This window comes from Anneissia japonica, unplaced genomic scaffold (assembly GCF_011630105.1).
Source record: "Anneissia japonica isolate Jap-2015-1 unplaced genomic scaffold, ASM1163010v1 scaffold9_len2422644_cov172, whole genome shotgun sequence".
In the NCBI taxonomy this organism is placed as follows: domain Eukaryota; kingdom Metazoa; phylum Echinodermata; class Crinoidea; order Comatulida; family Comatulidae; genus Anneissia; species Anneissia japonica.
Window position 1 is genome coordinate 613,703 of NW_022758107.1, and position 15,210 is coordinate 628,912.

Here is a 15,210-nt window from a genome sequence, read left to right on the forward strand (position 1 = left end):
TGTAGACTGTACAGCAAGTGTCATATAATCACTGGAGTACATTGCGTGTCTGAATTTCTGAAGTCGTTTGTGTACTTCAATACCTTTGCTAACTGGATCCAGTTTCAGAGTTGTTGTATTGCCTGCAAACAGACCCAAAAAAAATATTTCAAACTCATAGAATAAAACTGGGCATAGAGTTGCTTGTCTGCCAATGTCAGACAAACAATATTTGATCAGACTTTGTTTATACTTGATTTGGACATATCCATCAATCAATCAATCACCTGATATTTGAAGTGTCAACTTCCACAACAGAACGCAAGGTTCACTGGTGCAAAGATGTATATCTGACCAACAGTAGTTTTATTTCCTTGTTTGTTCAATGTTTGAGCAAATGTTTGTTATGTTTTATAGATAAAAAGTATGTTATGATATGTTTTTCAAATAAAAATACGGTAAATATGCTATAAACCTGCTACAATTATAAGGAAGGGATAAATAAATACCAACTTACCAAACATAAATTTTCCAAGTGGGTGACCTTCTTTAGTGAAAGTACCAAACAACTGCTGTTTACGAGAATCATCATCCTGAAGACTCATTTGAAATTCTATAGTTTGGAAAATTAACACATACAGTGCATAAAAATCTTAATAAATATTAAATAGTATAAATAACATTATTATATAAAACATGTATACTCAGTTAGTTTTAGGAGTTCATGAATGTTTTTGGATTTTTTTTTAAAGTGTATTGTTATGTACATTATGTGCCACAAGACTCATTTCAAATTCTATAAATTTTCTTTTTTAAACTAGCACTCGTATAAAAAAATTAACAATATATTATTCAATATTATAAATAGCATTATTACATAAAATGTGTATGTGTTATGTAAAATGTTTTTAGACGAATATCACAGTTATAAGCACTTTTATTCTTATTATTACAATTCTTTTAAAGTGTTATGTTGTAATCATAAACTACATTTTATTGATAAACTGAACATTTCCCAGTCATAATAATAATAGATACAAGGTGTAATGGTAAATTTAATGGTAAACTTTCTTTCTGAATTAAGCTGTAACAGGGCCGTTACAGCTTATTGCCCGGGGCAGAACACAGCATTTGTTCAAAGTAGGATTTTGTTTACCACTATCGACAGCTTCCAGTTCTCTGTCAGTGCTGGATTCCTTCATCAGGGGTGAGATAAAGAACTGAGCAAAGCGGTCCAATCCCTCACGGAAGAAGTTGCTATCAATTTCAAATTGAAATTCAGTCTAAAAAAGTAAATATACTTTATTGGCATTCACCATTTACATGGGTTGTGCTCAACTCCATGTGTGGTGCGTCACTTACAAAAAAAAATCAAATAGAATAAAATATACTTTTAGAGGATTTATAGAAACACTAGAATTTCTATCGGATTTATTTATCTATATATTTTTTGCACCTTTGTTACATAATTTGGTGTAAAGTGTATATAACTAAAGTGTAACACACATTTTATACTGTTCCAAATTATTAATAATCTTTTTATTGGTATATATAATGACTGTTACTGTTTTACATGGAAATAAAAAATTGCAAATGTTGTATCAACTTATTTCACAGAATAGAGGTCAAACAGATAATACACAATGGGCAAATTAGTGTACAGAATGGAGTAGAAAAAGTTGAATAATGTCACAATCTGTCCATTCAGTGCACCTCCAATTTAAAATCCCTCTAATTCAAGCGCATTTTTTCAAAGAACCTAATAACAATATTCAATCTTTTAACACAAAGCTAACCCACTAGAGACTGAACAATGAGACCACCCTAAATTTTCAGGTCTTAAAGGTGGTTTCGAATTGGAGAGTGAACTGTATATAATTAATATTCATTCTAACTTACCCGTTCACAATCAGTAGATGCATTGTTGTTTCCGCCGTGACGCTTTACAAAAGCATCAAATGAGTTCTCATCAGGGTATTTGCTACTGCCCATAAACACCACTGAAAGTATGCAATTCATTAAGTAATATAATATTTGCTGATATATGCATTATTACAAACATGTATAGTCGTCATCATCTTTATAAATAATGTGTAAATGTAGCAGAGATGGAAACAGCAGCAACATGGTAGGCCTGTACTAAAAGTTGTTCTGAATTTATTACAGCATTGGCAACTGCTGCTGGAAGACCTCAGTTTGCTATTAATTAGTGTGTCATGAGTTGCAGAGTTCTAACAATACATCTGCCAGGATGTAATAAGGAGTTTATGTTAATATACATTATAGCTGGTATAAAATAAAAGCTTACTATGTTCAAGAAAGTGAGCTAATCCAGGGATATCCGATGGATCAGAAAAGCTTCCAACACCAACGCTTAGAGCTGCAGCAGCCTGTAACAATAACAATAATGAAAACTATTAAAATCAATTAATAAATAATAAATGATACTGTACATAGTAGTGATGGAGCAAGCAGTGGGTCAGCGAGGGAATTTCCCTCCCCTCCCACATTGGACAGGCAAGTACCCCCGCCGTTGGTGCTGTCCGATGCCATGACGAGATCCTCGTACCAAAAATAATAATTTGCCTATACCAATAACATTATTTTGATTGGCAATCCTTAATGAGTTGATCTAAAGCACATCTGGGCTAAGCCATAAAAACTACCCATGAATTAATCGGAGATTTTTATTCCTGGACCCTAACCGAGGAGGCTCTAGCTGGCCCCTAGGTTCAGCAAATTTCTGGAGCCACCTCTGAAAAAATGTTAATAAAAAACTTAGTTTTTAAATTTTTTGTTTCTTTTTCTAACTTCTAACTAGCCTCCCTAAGCTTCACAGTCTTATAGGCAGGCATCACACACTTTAAATTGGCAGATTTTAGACCTACTTTCTGTAAGATGTACTGTATGCATAAATGAATGATGGAAAAGAAGTTACTACTAACCAATTTCTCTTGTGTTCTCTTTCTCTTTTTGAGTGGCACCATCTCATCTTCACTGTCAGCTTGTATTCCATCCATGCCATCTTCCTCTTCAGAATCACCATCTTCATCATCATCGTCATCTATTTCTTCTTGTCCACCTGCATTCTCACTACCAGTACCATCAACGTTGATGTTTTTGTCAAGTTCTGAATTATGAGAACTGGTGGTGGATGCCAAGTCAGAAATGACAATGGCAACCAGGTTGTTCGGGAGCGTGATTATTCTGAAATTACAAATTATGATGTATTGAATAAGATCATGATTTACGAGGAACAGAACTGGGGAGGGAATTTGGTGAACAGTAATTTAGTTAAGAGAAACATTTTTGAGAAAATTACATATTATTCATTAAATTATATACATTGAAAATATGTAATAACTTCAACATGATCTAGTCATTACATATATTTCATATGTGTAATGGTGTATTTAAAGTTATTAAAGTACATGCAGATAAAGTCATGAACAAAGAAACGTTGCTAACTTTAACTAATGGCAGTGGATAGGAATATGGTACCGTACACATCTCAGTATGGTGAGTGTCCCTAATTGTTGCCTTCTTTATCATTACCGAGCATATGTCCACATGAGGCAAAAGTTTCCGTTAGCAGAAATTGTCCATAGTGAGCTGTCTCATGGTTGAGAGTGAGCTGTTAATGGTCCAGAGGGAGCTGTCAGCATCTCCATAAACTTAACTTTAATGGTTTTAAGAACGTCCATTGGGAGTTAACAAGAGAGTCCTGGCCAGCAACATATAGCCATCGGAATGTAAACAAGAAACCCATTACAATCACTCACTTCATCTCATGGGCTTCACTGGCATTAAATAATTTAAGAACCCATCGCTATTCAACAAACCAGCAGGATTTATAACCCGGGTTTTTTCCAAAAGTCAGGTGCCATGGACCATTTCTGTTAATGGCCAAAAATGCAGCATGCACCCCCCCCCCCCAGATTCGATCTGGAGTATCCCAAACTTTAATGCAATCTCACAGTCTCTCAAATTTTGTGAAATACTTCCAAATTTTCAGAAAAGAACTTTTTGGTAGCAACAATTGTGTGTGTCTGTGTCAATTTTTCCTTGCGACTTTATCACCTCGAAAGATCAGCATGTAGGCATGAAAAAACTTGGATATTCAACATTTTGGGTGTGGGGGTGCACTTCAACAGAACACCTTCAGTATCTTCTGAATTGCGAGTTCCATGAGACAACTGACCGAGAGAATGTATGGTACTGTACTGTACCTCTAGTTAGTCTCTAGACACATCTTTGATTATAATAATTTGTATATCTGAAGAGAGTTCCATTCTAAACATATTGTACGAAGGGGAATTTTAAATTACATCTTTTTGGGTCTTGTTCACATATTGTCATGTATTTATATTAATATCCTATCCTATTTTACTACATTCTTGAGAAAATTTCATCGGATCCGTTCATAACAATGGATGCAACAACGACAGTCAGTCATACAGATGTTCAAACTTGGATTTACATGCAAGAAGTAGATAGCATATTGCAGGCATGTTTACTAACCTATAGTCTTTTGAATCATTTGGAGACTGCAATAATTCTAAGGCCATCCCACCATATAATGTTTACTTATTATTCTATGCTTTGACAGGCATTAGGAAGGATCAGGTCATGTAGGATGTAATGATGAAATGTAATGAACAGTACTGAAACGTGACGACACGATGTGATCAAACCTCACAAACAACACATGGTCGCCATAAGAAATGACAGAACGACTGGGACTTGCAGTCTAATAATACTTTTATCGCCCGCCACCAATGAGTGGTAGGGGTTTGTTGTTTGTCAATATGTTTCCGATATGTTGTCATAATAAAGATGACCATAAAAAGTTCGAATAAAATCGAAAAGTTCATTTCAAAGGATCTGATATTTTTTTTGTTTTTAGATTCAATAAAAAAAGATTAAGAACATATCAGTTTTCACTGACTTTCACTGCAATATAATAGGAATATATGATCCTTTACATAAACTTTATTTTCATTTTCCTTGTGTACCGTACTCGCGCGAATAAGCGACCCGTTTAAATAAGCGCCAAGAATAATATCATAAGATTTTCTTTTTAGCAAGTCAATAATCCAATCAATCCTGGGACTGTGTTGGCATAATTGAGCTGCTGCAGAAACACATTCTTCTTAGGTCGATATAAAAATGAGGATATTTCTCTTGGACAGATGAGAGCTCAGATCCATGGACAAACAGTATATTTCCAACTTTACTCTTTTTACATATTTGTCTATGCCTAGTCCTACTCTTTTTCATTTCCGACAATTTGCACCTTTAACACATTCTCATTTAAGTTTTCAAATAAAAAATACAATGATCCTGCCATCCTGCTAATCTCAATCGGGCGATGGCCAACAGGCTAAGCACTATTTTGCTGTTTATGTAAATATTCACGCATTCTTGTCACGAGCCATGTTCTATGGACGATTACCTTTTCCGCCTAACCATCATTCGTAATGTCCTTATATAATCTTTTTTCATTTAAAAAGTGCCTCTTTTAATAATTTTCCATAAGAACCCTTCGATTTTCATCTCCATAAGCGCCCCCTCAATTTCCACTCTGCTTTCATAAGCGCCCCGTTTAAAATAAGCGCCCCTCAGAAAGGGCAAAAAATATTTTAAGCGCCCGGGCGCTTATTCGCGCGATTACGGTAGGCCTACTTTACATATTGTTTTTTTTTTTTATAGGTTTAATCAATATCAAAATTAATTTCATTTGTCCATGATTTTGTTAGATATATATTCTTCATTGCTTTTTTATTCTGTAAGTGGTGGCCCACAAGGTGTTGAATGTGAATAAAAATTAAACGTTTTGACTAATGTACTGATTTGGATTTCTGGGTCAAACAGTTCAGTAGGCAACATGTTGAAAGTCGATGATACAAAGATAATATGATATCATATAATATATAATAATAATAATTATAATATAATATATCATATATGATATTATGATATAATATGATAGATGATATGGCAGAATTAATAGCTGCTGGTGACACTGTCTTTAATTGGCATTCTGCCTTTCTTCACTAAGTAATATATTTGAGTTGTGAGGATAATTAAACTAAATAAAAATTAATATCTATGATACTATGAATTTCTACAATACCGCCCTCTATCGACAGACAGCACAATCCTCATGAAAATAAAAATTTCCTATCAACAAATGTACATCTAGAAATTACAAAACTATTTTAACTATTAATAAAGCACATACTATCATGCTTTTCCATGAAACAAAAACAAAACACACTCACAATATGATAAACAATTTTATTGACACACTCAATAGCCACAATATGCATTAAGTGGCTATAAGATCAACATTCCCCTTGAAAATATCATTAAAATTACATTTACATATTAAAATTATCCCTGAATGTCACATTGTTACACCCTGATATTGTCACATTAGCATCATTTGGTTACTAAGAACACTTCATAACTTTCAGCACACATCCAAAGACTTTCAAAAAGAAAGAATATTAAAAAGAGTATGTAAAATTTCAATAATCAAAACATTAAAAATCGAAGTACATGGATCTTACTCAAAAAAAAATCTTTACCAAAACATGGCATGATCAGAAAAACGTTTTCAGTGATTTACCGATCTTTTACTACAGAAATTACAAACATTTTATAACTTCATTAAAACATCAGTAGCTTTTTCTTCATTCTGAATTTTATTTGAAAGCTAAAAACATATTAAAATACTGTATATACAAATTAAGGATTTTTTTATTTTTCAAGTTTACATTTTACAGGTACTGCATTTGGTTTAAGTGGCAATATATCTTTAACAATACCATTAAATTACTGCACTAAATATATTAAGATTAGGTCAAACCCTAAATTTTGGCAAAATCTGTGGGGAAATCAGCCCTTATTTTCCAAAATGCACAAACATATTTCTAGGCCAAATTTTTGCGTGGAGATCGATATATTCCCTGCACAAGGCCTTACTTTACAGTCAACTTAATTCTACTGTGGTCCCTAAATGAAACTCACTAACACTGAACTCTGATGTGATGTGGGTATCCGTTATTTCGGTGCATAATTAATCCAGAACTGGCCTAGGTTCCAGACCATTTCATATCAGACAAGATTTTTTTTATACAGGTACCTTGTTTCGTGAAACTGCCACCCGCCAATAATGACAATTTCTAATAAAATTAAAATTTTATTTTTGTCCAATTAGTACACCCGCCGCCATGAAAAAAGGGATATTTAAAAAAAAAAAGTTTTCTTATTTTTATTACACCTGCCACTGTCTTGATATCTCAAAAAATAAGACATGTATTTTTCATCCGAATTATATAACTCTCCTATTACTACACTGTTTACATTCAACAATAACAATACCAATTTATTTTAATTTTCTCCTCCATCTGGATAATTTTGGCAAAACCATTTGGCTAAATAAGAAAACAAAATATTATTTTTATCATTTCCCGCCCTCCTGCAAAACAAGGTATAAAAATGTCGCGCCTTATTCAAAACAGCCCAAACACCACCCCCAGCAAGCAAGGTAAGTCTCTTGAGTAGTTCATTGTTTGGTCCAATCTACTCTTGAGCAAGTCTACATGGCTTTATGTGTAGTTAAAATTATTTATTAATTTCATTCGCATTTTATTATTCTAAAAGTATTTTTTTATTTACAATTAGTATATTGACAGTACATTGAATAATTAAAATATATAAATAATATTTAATTAATACTGGGTCCATATCTTGAATTATCATCCAAATGAAAATACTGTAGTTCTTCTGACATAAGGCCACATCCCCACCCCCACCACCGAACATAAAATTGTGCATGAGGAAACTTCACCATTTACCAAATTTTACAATTTTGAACCAGGTTTTGCAGATCTCTTCTTATCTCTATTAATTACTGCATCTAACTATCTTGTATTGTCTTGCAATATGATATCATAATAACAATACAATAATTATAACAATAAAAACAATGATAATTATAAAAATAACAACAATCCACCTGAAGAAGTCTAGGCCTACAGTGCATGCAAAAGCTTGTGAAAATAAAATATCAAAATGCTACTTTTTGCTTTCTTATGTTTTTTGTATTTTCATTTTTAAAAAAGATTTATTCGGTTTTTTTATATAGCGCCTTTCTTTGCAGATACAAGTGCTTCTGTCCTAGCTGTAATCAGCGCGGGAGCATGCAACCCCACCAGCACCAATATTATACTCCTGGGTGGAGAGAAGCTAGTGTCTTACTCATTCACAAGCAAAATACACAGCAAGGGATTGAAAACCAAATTAACCCGCTGCACCAAACCAATTTCCACGAATATAAATCTACTCTCTTAATAACAAAATTACTAAGTTTAAATTTCTTTTGTCTAGTTCTTTACAAATATATCTCTGTATATATACTACATCTTTTTTCTTATCCCTCAACGATCTATTCTACATCTACAGTGGAATCAAATAAACTATATATTTATATTCTATTCATGATCTATCAAACTATTTTCAATATAATCTATATCTCAGTATGATGCTTATGGAGTGGAGTTGTTCATTCGAGTTATTCAAGATATAGCATGTTTGACAATCAAGGAGGTACTTCCCTGATCTGATATTTACTACAGGTACAGAACGGAACCCTCTACTGCTAACCCTTGTGGTACCCGGTTCAATAGCCTTTCTCCTGCGCCCTCAAAACGACAGTGTAGAAGCATACGCACACACATACATGTTTATAGAACATGCATATATCCTGGCACCGTTCTTATTGGTCAGTTTGACTCTTCGGTAAGGTCCATTCCAACCCCCGCCCCCGCCCCCCTCACTAATACGGTCCATACTGTACGTACGTTAAAGAATGCAGTATATCTACAACAAAAAGTTAGGAGATTGTCTGCCGAGGTACTGGCCAATCACCACCAGAAGGACCCAATTGGATGCATAACTATATCCAGTTTCAAAATTCAATTCTTTATAAAGTCAGTGTAAGGCTTAAGATAAAATGCCGTTGTCATGTCTAGTGTAAATGGGGCTTTATAGTGTTGATTTCTTTTTTCATGATTTAGTCATCCATTCCCATTATCACATTATTAGTATAGTGGGAGCCTTGACCTTAACCTTAAAAAAAAAACAACAGCTCCACTTGTAAGGATACTATTAAACATATAACTGTTCTATATAACTAAAATAATAATATAGCACCAAAATCAGCACACCATTTTTGAATTTGATGTGTAACATCACCTTGTTTTACTGAAGTTACACTCAGTCACTCACTTACTCAGTTGTGTAAATTAAGCTCATTATATGTCCAATTGATACATAAAGTTTTGTTTTGTTTTTTTTAAATATGGATATATTTAGAGGAAATATTTAAAAAAATTATATATTAAATATACCCCACTCATCACTGTAAGAGCACATATTTTATCTGTAAAATTAGTCTTAGCACAACACTTAATCTTTAAATTTATAATCTTAATAATAAATATAAATTTGGTGAGTTGATCTTCAAATATATAGTAAAAAGAAGGAAATTACGGTACTCTATTTGGTGGCATGTCTTTGGAATGTTTTAAAAATATCAACAAGCTTTCCACTGGATACCTGTAGCTCTTCCAACATTTGAACTGCCATGTTGACCTCAGATTCAAGGTCAGCGGGAATGTCGCTGATGATTATTTTTCGAAAATTTGATAGAAACCCCAAGAGATTCAACTTCGCATTTCTACCATGACACATCGACTGTACACAGGAAACACCTAAATAAACAAGCAAATAAATTATTAAATAAAAAATCTAATAATTAGAATAATAATAATAATAATTCTGGATTTATGTAGCACCTAATGTTGTCACAGCATCGAGGTGCTTAACAGCAACATAGAGAAGATTAAGAAAATAAACCATAAACTAATGTACAAATGTACAGTAAATTATTTATCCAATATATTTTCGTGGGCTTAGTTTTAATTTAATTTAACAATCAACTTGATGAATATTTATTTTGATATTAAATTACTATTGAATTAAGTATAGCTAATGCAATTGAATTATTTTGATGTGTATTTACACTATGTAGGACAAAAACCACCTGGAACAATAACCACCGGACAAAAACCATCCAAAATGGAATATACCATTGTTAAAGTGGGGTGGGCAGTAGGGTGAACAATGTTGGGCGGGTTTGTTCTAGCTTTACAATAATAGCATAATTTACATTGTGACATCCTATTATATGCCTTTAATTCATTAATTCTTTTGCAACATTCATTTAGATTAATAAGCTTGTAGATTTCAGCAAACACGGTGCTTAAAATTTGCCCTAACTGTCCACTTAAATTACCAAATACAATCGGGCGGGAATCGAAAACCACAAAAATTATGGTGCTGTAAGTACTGTACTGACCTAGGTCCTTTTTTTTAAAGTAGCACTGAGAATCCGAAGTACAGTGCTGTTCCTCAGGTGCCAAGTCATCCAAGTCGGCGAGCTTCACTGTCCCGTTAACAAACACCATCTGGCTCAACATGAAGTCTGACAGGAGAAGCGAACCAATAGGAGAGGTTTCCAAATGATACAATAATGACAATACATCAGTACACACCTGAAAAATATCCACAGTAAAATTAACATGGCATCACAGAAAATACAAATGAGTAATTCATTTCATTTCATTATGCATTCCGTCTTTTAAACAACATCATGTATATAATTGAAGTTACAAAAAAAACAAACCAGAAATTTGGGAGGATTGGGTCTAACTAAATTGAACCAAATTACTGTAACATAGCCGGTTGACTTAACCCCAAATTTAACAACACACACAAATATTAAATCTTCAAATATACAAAAAACAAGAAGCTACGTGGAAATTGTTATCTGTACTTTAAAGGTAGTGTGCAAACGTGGATCTACAGGGATTGGGGGACAGAGCCATTTAGATATAAGCTTTCATTTTTCATCATGGCAAATTTAATGCCAAACGATAGAATACTGGGTAAACTTAAAAGATTTATGACTCACTATCAGTGAAAATTCTTATACAGTTAGTTATCTATGCTTGTCATCAGTACTTATCTGAATCATTGTTTATATGGCATGCAATGTTGTTGCAATTGTTAATTTCACATTGATGTTATCTATTCCCCAAAAATTCTCATGGGCGGTTATAAACAATTCCATTGTTTGTAAAGTGCTTATTAGATAGTGTGGTAAGCTGTCAGTTGCTTTTCCCATAATGATCTCACAAACCAACATAGTACCCGGCATAGCACTAGCAGACTATACAATACTATTTTTTTTTTACTTTTAAAAATAATTTTCAACTGTACATAATTAATGGCCCTCTACAGGTACATGATAATATTATAGTTAAGTTCAGTTTTCTTTATTTGCATAATACTACATTTAAAATGCACAATTCAATAAAAAAAAAATACAAAAGCACAAACACCAAAGCTATTATAAATAAACACAATACCAATGCAGACAATAAAATACAGACAATATGTGAACAGATGGAACTATACAGCTACACAGATATTAATATTATTGAATATGTTCAGAGTGTCTGAATAGTTATCCCTCATGTTAATAAATTTTATTTGCTCAGTAGTTTTAAGAGTATTGTCATTTACACTAATGATTTTATCATAGAGCTATTAAACAACTAGAGTGCTGACAAGATGGCGGGGCAATGCAGAGTTGTGTATGTGTACCATCCAAGATGGCTGCCATAGGAAAGCGCCACCTTCAGGCTTAGTATACATATTATTACCATAAATAAGCCCTCTGACTGAAAATTATTTCAATAATGATAATTAGTATTGATAATGACAAATTATTAAACTGTCGTAGCCAAAAAAGTAGAGCATCTTATTCAAATATTAAAAAGAATTAAAATCGTGTAAATTACACCCATACACCGCAATGCTCGAGTTTCAAAATACGAGTAACTAGCTGTGTACTGAACTTTCTGTGTAAATTGAGGGCGCCATTGAAAATGATAGTGCTCAGGCGAAATTTGATTGGCTGAATCTATGGCAGCCATCTTGGATGGTACACACACACAGCTCTGCGTATTTCGAACATCGAATACATTGCTGTTAGCGCTCTAGTATTCTTATTATATCTCTATGGATTTTATTCAAACTAAGGTCTCCCTCCAATTAAAGACCACTCTTGGGACCGGGGTTTTCATGGTCTTTAGTAGCTTTGGTCTCTAATTAGAATAATAAAAATAAATGACAATTGTAAATTTGGGACCACAAAAAAGTGGTATTTCAATAATTGGAGGGATCTTTCATTAGAGTAAGACCTGTATTACCATATTGGTAAGCATGTTAAAATGAGATGAGAACATGCCTAAAATTTTCCCCTAACTAATAATGATCCAACGAGACCCATTTTAATTTTTAGTTAAATGTGGTAAATTTTGAAGTGTAATTAAAAAGCCTTGTTAATATGAAAGTAATACAGCATATAGCTAGCATTAGTTTTGATATCAATACAACAAGCAACATAAGGAAGTAAGGTACAGTTTGGAATTAGCCATACTCTTTGAATAACTCTCTATGTGATCTATAGATATTTTCAATTTTATTATGTCAAACCATGATTGGAAATCCATTAAAAGCTGGTACAGTAATTATGAACAAGCATATTCCTAATTTTAGAGTTAACATACCCAAAATTTGCCAGAAACATATTACTCTGTCGATCAAAATTGTAAGTCAAGTGAGTTCAAGTTACCTCAAGGTTTGAAAAATAGAAATTTCTTATATAAAGCTATAGCATTAATGCCATTTTTAAAAACAGCTAAGAATATATAAATATCTTTAAAAAATAAATAAAAACTATGTCATGTCTGTGATTTTAAATATAAAATCAACTGTTACAGATGCAGAAGTGAAAGAATCAGTATTTTCAAGTTATTATTACCATGGAGGAAATAATTATTTCCTCCATGTTATTACAGTAGGCCAAATTACAAAAAATATGTGGCAAAGACAAGCCAAACCAGTCACTCGTCGCAAATCCTGTTTCAGAGATAATGACCAAAACGTCCTGGTAATCGGATGTCAAAATTTTTTAAAATCAGTATTTTATTTCACTAAACTAACATTTATTATCTATATATCATGCTATGCTGTTATTTTCCCCATTTTCAATGTTAAAGCAACAATTTTTGATGGTTTCTGCCTGAAATCCTAAAATTTAAAGGCTAATTTCTCAAATATTGTTCTTTAAACAGCTGTATGTTTAAACTCCTGTAACTTCATAACAAAATGTCGGATTTTAATGATTCTTTTACCATTTTTTAGCTCTCATTTTACTGTTTAATCCTGTATTAATAACTAAAAATCCATCTTGCGACAAGTGATTGGTTTGGCTTCTCTTTGCCACATATAAAGTATTTATAATTATACTTTCAATATAGATAGGCAAAATAAATTCAAATAATTGTACTTTCTTGTTTTGATTATCACAGGTACACTTGTTTTATAATTTAGGGTTTTACATACGTTTTTATTCTGTTGGTCTTTTTATTCTTACCTGCATTCGTTTTGTCCACGACATGCCCAAGACTTTTTTTCTTGTTATTCTCTCTCCGATCTCAACAACAGAAACGATGCTATGATCATCACCGAAGATTGATTCATCTTGAAGAATGCAGTATCCAAGGATCTACAGGAAACCATTTGGATAACAGAATGTTTATAATCACTTGTTCTATCCCTGATCATCATCATATATTTTTAATAATTATTAGAAAGGGAAACAAAAAGTAAAAGAAAGAAAAAGAAAGAAAATGAAAGGAAAAGAAAGGGGGAAAAAAAGAGAAATGAAAAAAAAAATCAAGAAAAATCAAGAAAGGTGGAAGAAATGGTAAGAAATGATGTTTGCCCTTCCTGATGTATTATAAGTACTGAATGCTCAGTGTACTCCCAAATGCCTGCAATCTCAATAGAAGAATTGGTATTAAACAAAATTATGGAAAATAGTTGTCAAAAAATCAAAAGATTGGTAATAAATCAAAATAGAACAGAAAAGAAAAAAAAAATAAGTAGGCCTATAGTATATAATCATTTGGTAGGCTATGAAGTGTGGAGGGACAATAATACAGTAGTTGTGGAAGATAATTTTACTATAAATTAAAATAGGCAAAGATAATGTACATTTTAGTACGGTATGAAGACACTAACACCTAATAGACAATGTGCATATGAGATGGCCAGATATCATTTTCAAATGTATGGAACGCCAAAAGGGCAACCTTGAACACTTCAACGATTATACAAACAGTACCAACGAATACACAGGCACTCCAATGAATGTACAAGCACTCCAATGAATATTGAAACACTCCAACGAATATAGAAACACTCCAACGAATATAGAAACACTCCAACGAATGTACAAGCACTAACGAATATAGAAACACTCCAACGAATATAGAAACACTCCAATGAATGTACAAGCACTAACGAATATAGAAACACTCCAACGAATGTACAGGCACTAACGAATATAGAAACACTCCAACGAATGTACAAGCACTAACGAATATAGAAACACTCCAACGAATATAGAAACACTCCAATGAATGTACAAGCACTAACGAATATAGAAACACTCCAACGAATGTACAAGCACTAACGAATATAGAAACACTCCAACGAATATAGAAACACTCCAATGAATGTACAAGCACTAACGAATATAGAAACAATCCAACGAATGTACAAGCACTCCAATGAATGTACAAGCACTAACGAATATAGAAACACTCCAATGAATGTACAAGCACTAACAAATAGTTTGGTTTTGAGGTTTGAGCATGGATGTATTTGACCCCCAGAATTGGGGATTACGCCACCATAATAGACAAATAACCTCCTACTAATGAAAATTTATAGCCCAGAGTAGCTCAGTCTCTGACCTGAATGACCTTGTACACTTTCTTTTCTTGATTTCTTGAATCCCTGTGCTTTGAGGAACAGCTATTTTTAAAGAACTATTTAGTTTTGATATACTTTATTAAAATACTTATAAACTAATTCTTTTATCACCATATTTGTTTTAAAATTACTGATATTTGTTTTGTGTTATTAACTATACTGTATAAAAAAAATGTTACGGTTGTGAATTGATAATTGTTGTCAGAGCTCATACCATATTGTAATTCTATTTTCTATTTTATTCACCGC

General features: G+C 32.8%; 2 protein-coding genes across 2 annotated transcripts in view; both read right to left on the bottom strand.

Annotated features, from left to right (window-relative positions):
- Positions 1–4,690, bottom strand: part of LOC117125112 (nardilysin-like) — an 18,877-nt gene extending 14,187 nt beyond the window's left edge. Inside the window, exons 1-5 of the mRNA XM_033271505.1 lie at positions 4,501–4,690; positions 2,925–3,186; positions 2,288–2,369; positions 1,879–1,979; positions 1,136–1,262 (exon numbers count right to left, since the gene is read on the bottom strand). Coding sequence (XP_033127396.1) covers positions 1,136–1,262; positions 1,879–1,979; positions 2,288–2,369; positions 2,925–3,186; positions 4,501–4,547 — 619 coding nt within the window. The 5' untranslated portion in view covers positions 4,548–4,690. The remainder of the gene's footprint in view (positions 1–1,135; positions 1,263–1,878; positions 1,980–2,287; positions 2,370–2,924; positions 3,187–4,500) is intronic.
- Positions 4,691–7,910: 3,220 nt separating this feature from the next.
- Positions 7,911–15,210, bottom strand: part of LOC117125124 (extracellular tyrosine-protein kinase PKDCC-like) — a 9,208-nt gene continuing 1,908 nt past the window's right edge. The window contains exons 3-5 of the mRNA XM_033271522.1: positions 13,556–13,687; positions 10,409–10,604; positions 7,911–9,761 (exon numbers count right to left, since the gene is read on the bottom strand). Coding sequence (XP_033127413.1) covers positions 9,547–9,761; positions 10,409–10,604; positions 13,556–13,687 — 543 coding nt within the window. The 3' untranslated portion in view covers positions 7,911–9,546. The remainder of the gene's footprint in view (positions 9,762–10,408; positions 10,605–13,555; positions 13,688–15,210) is intronic.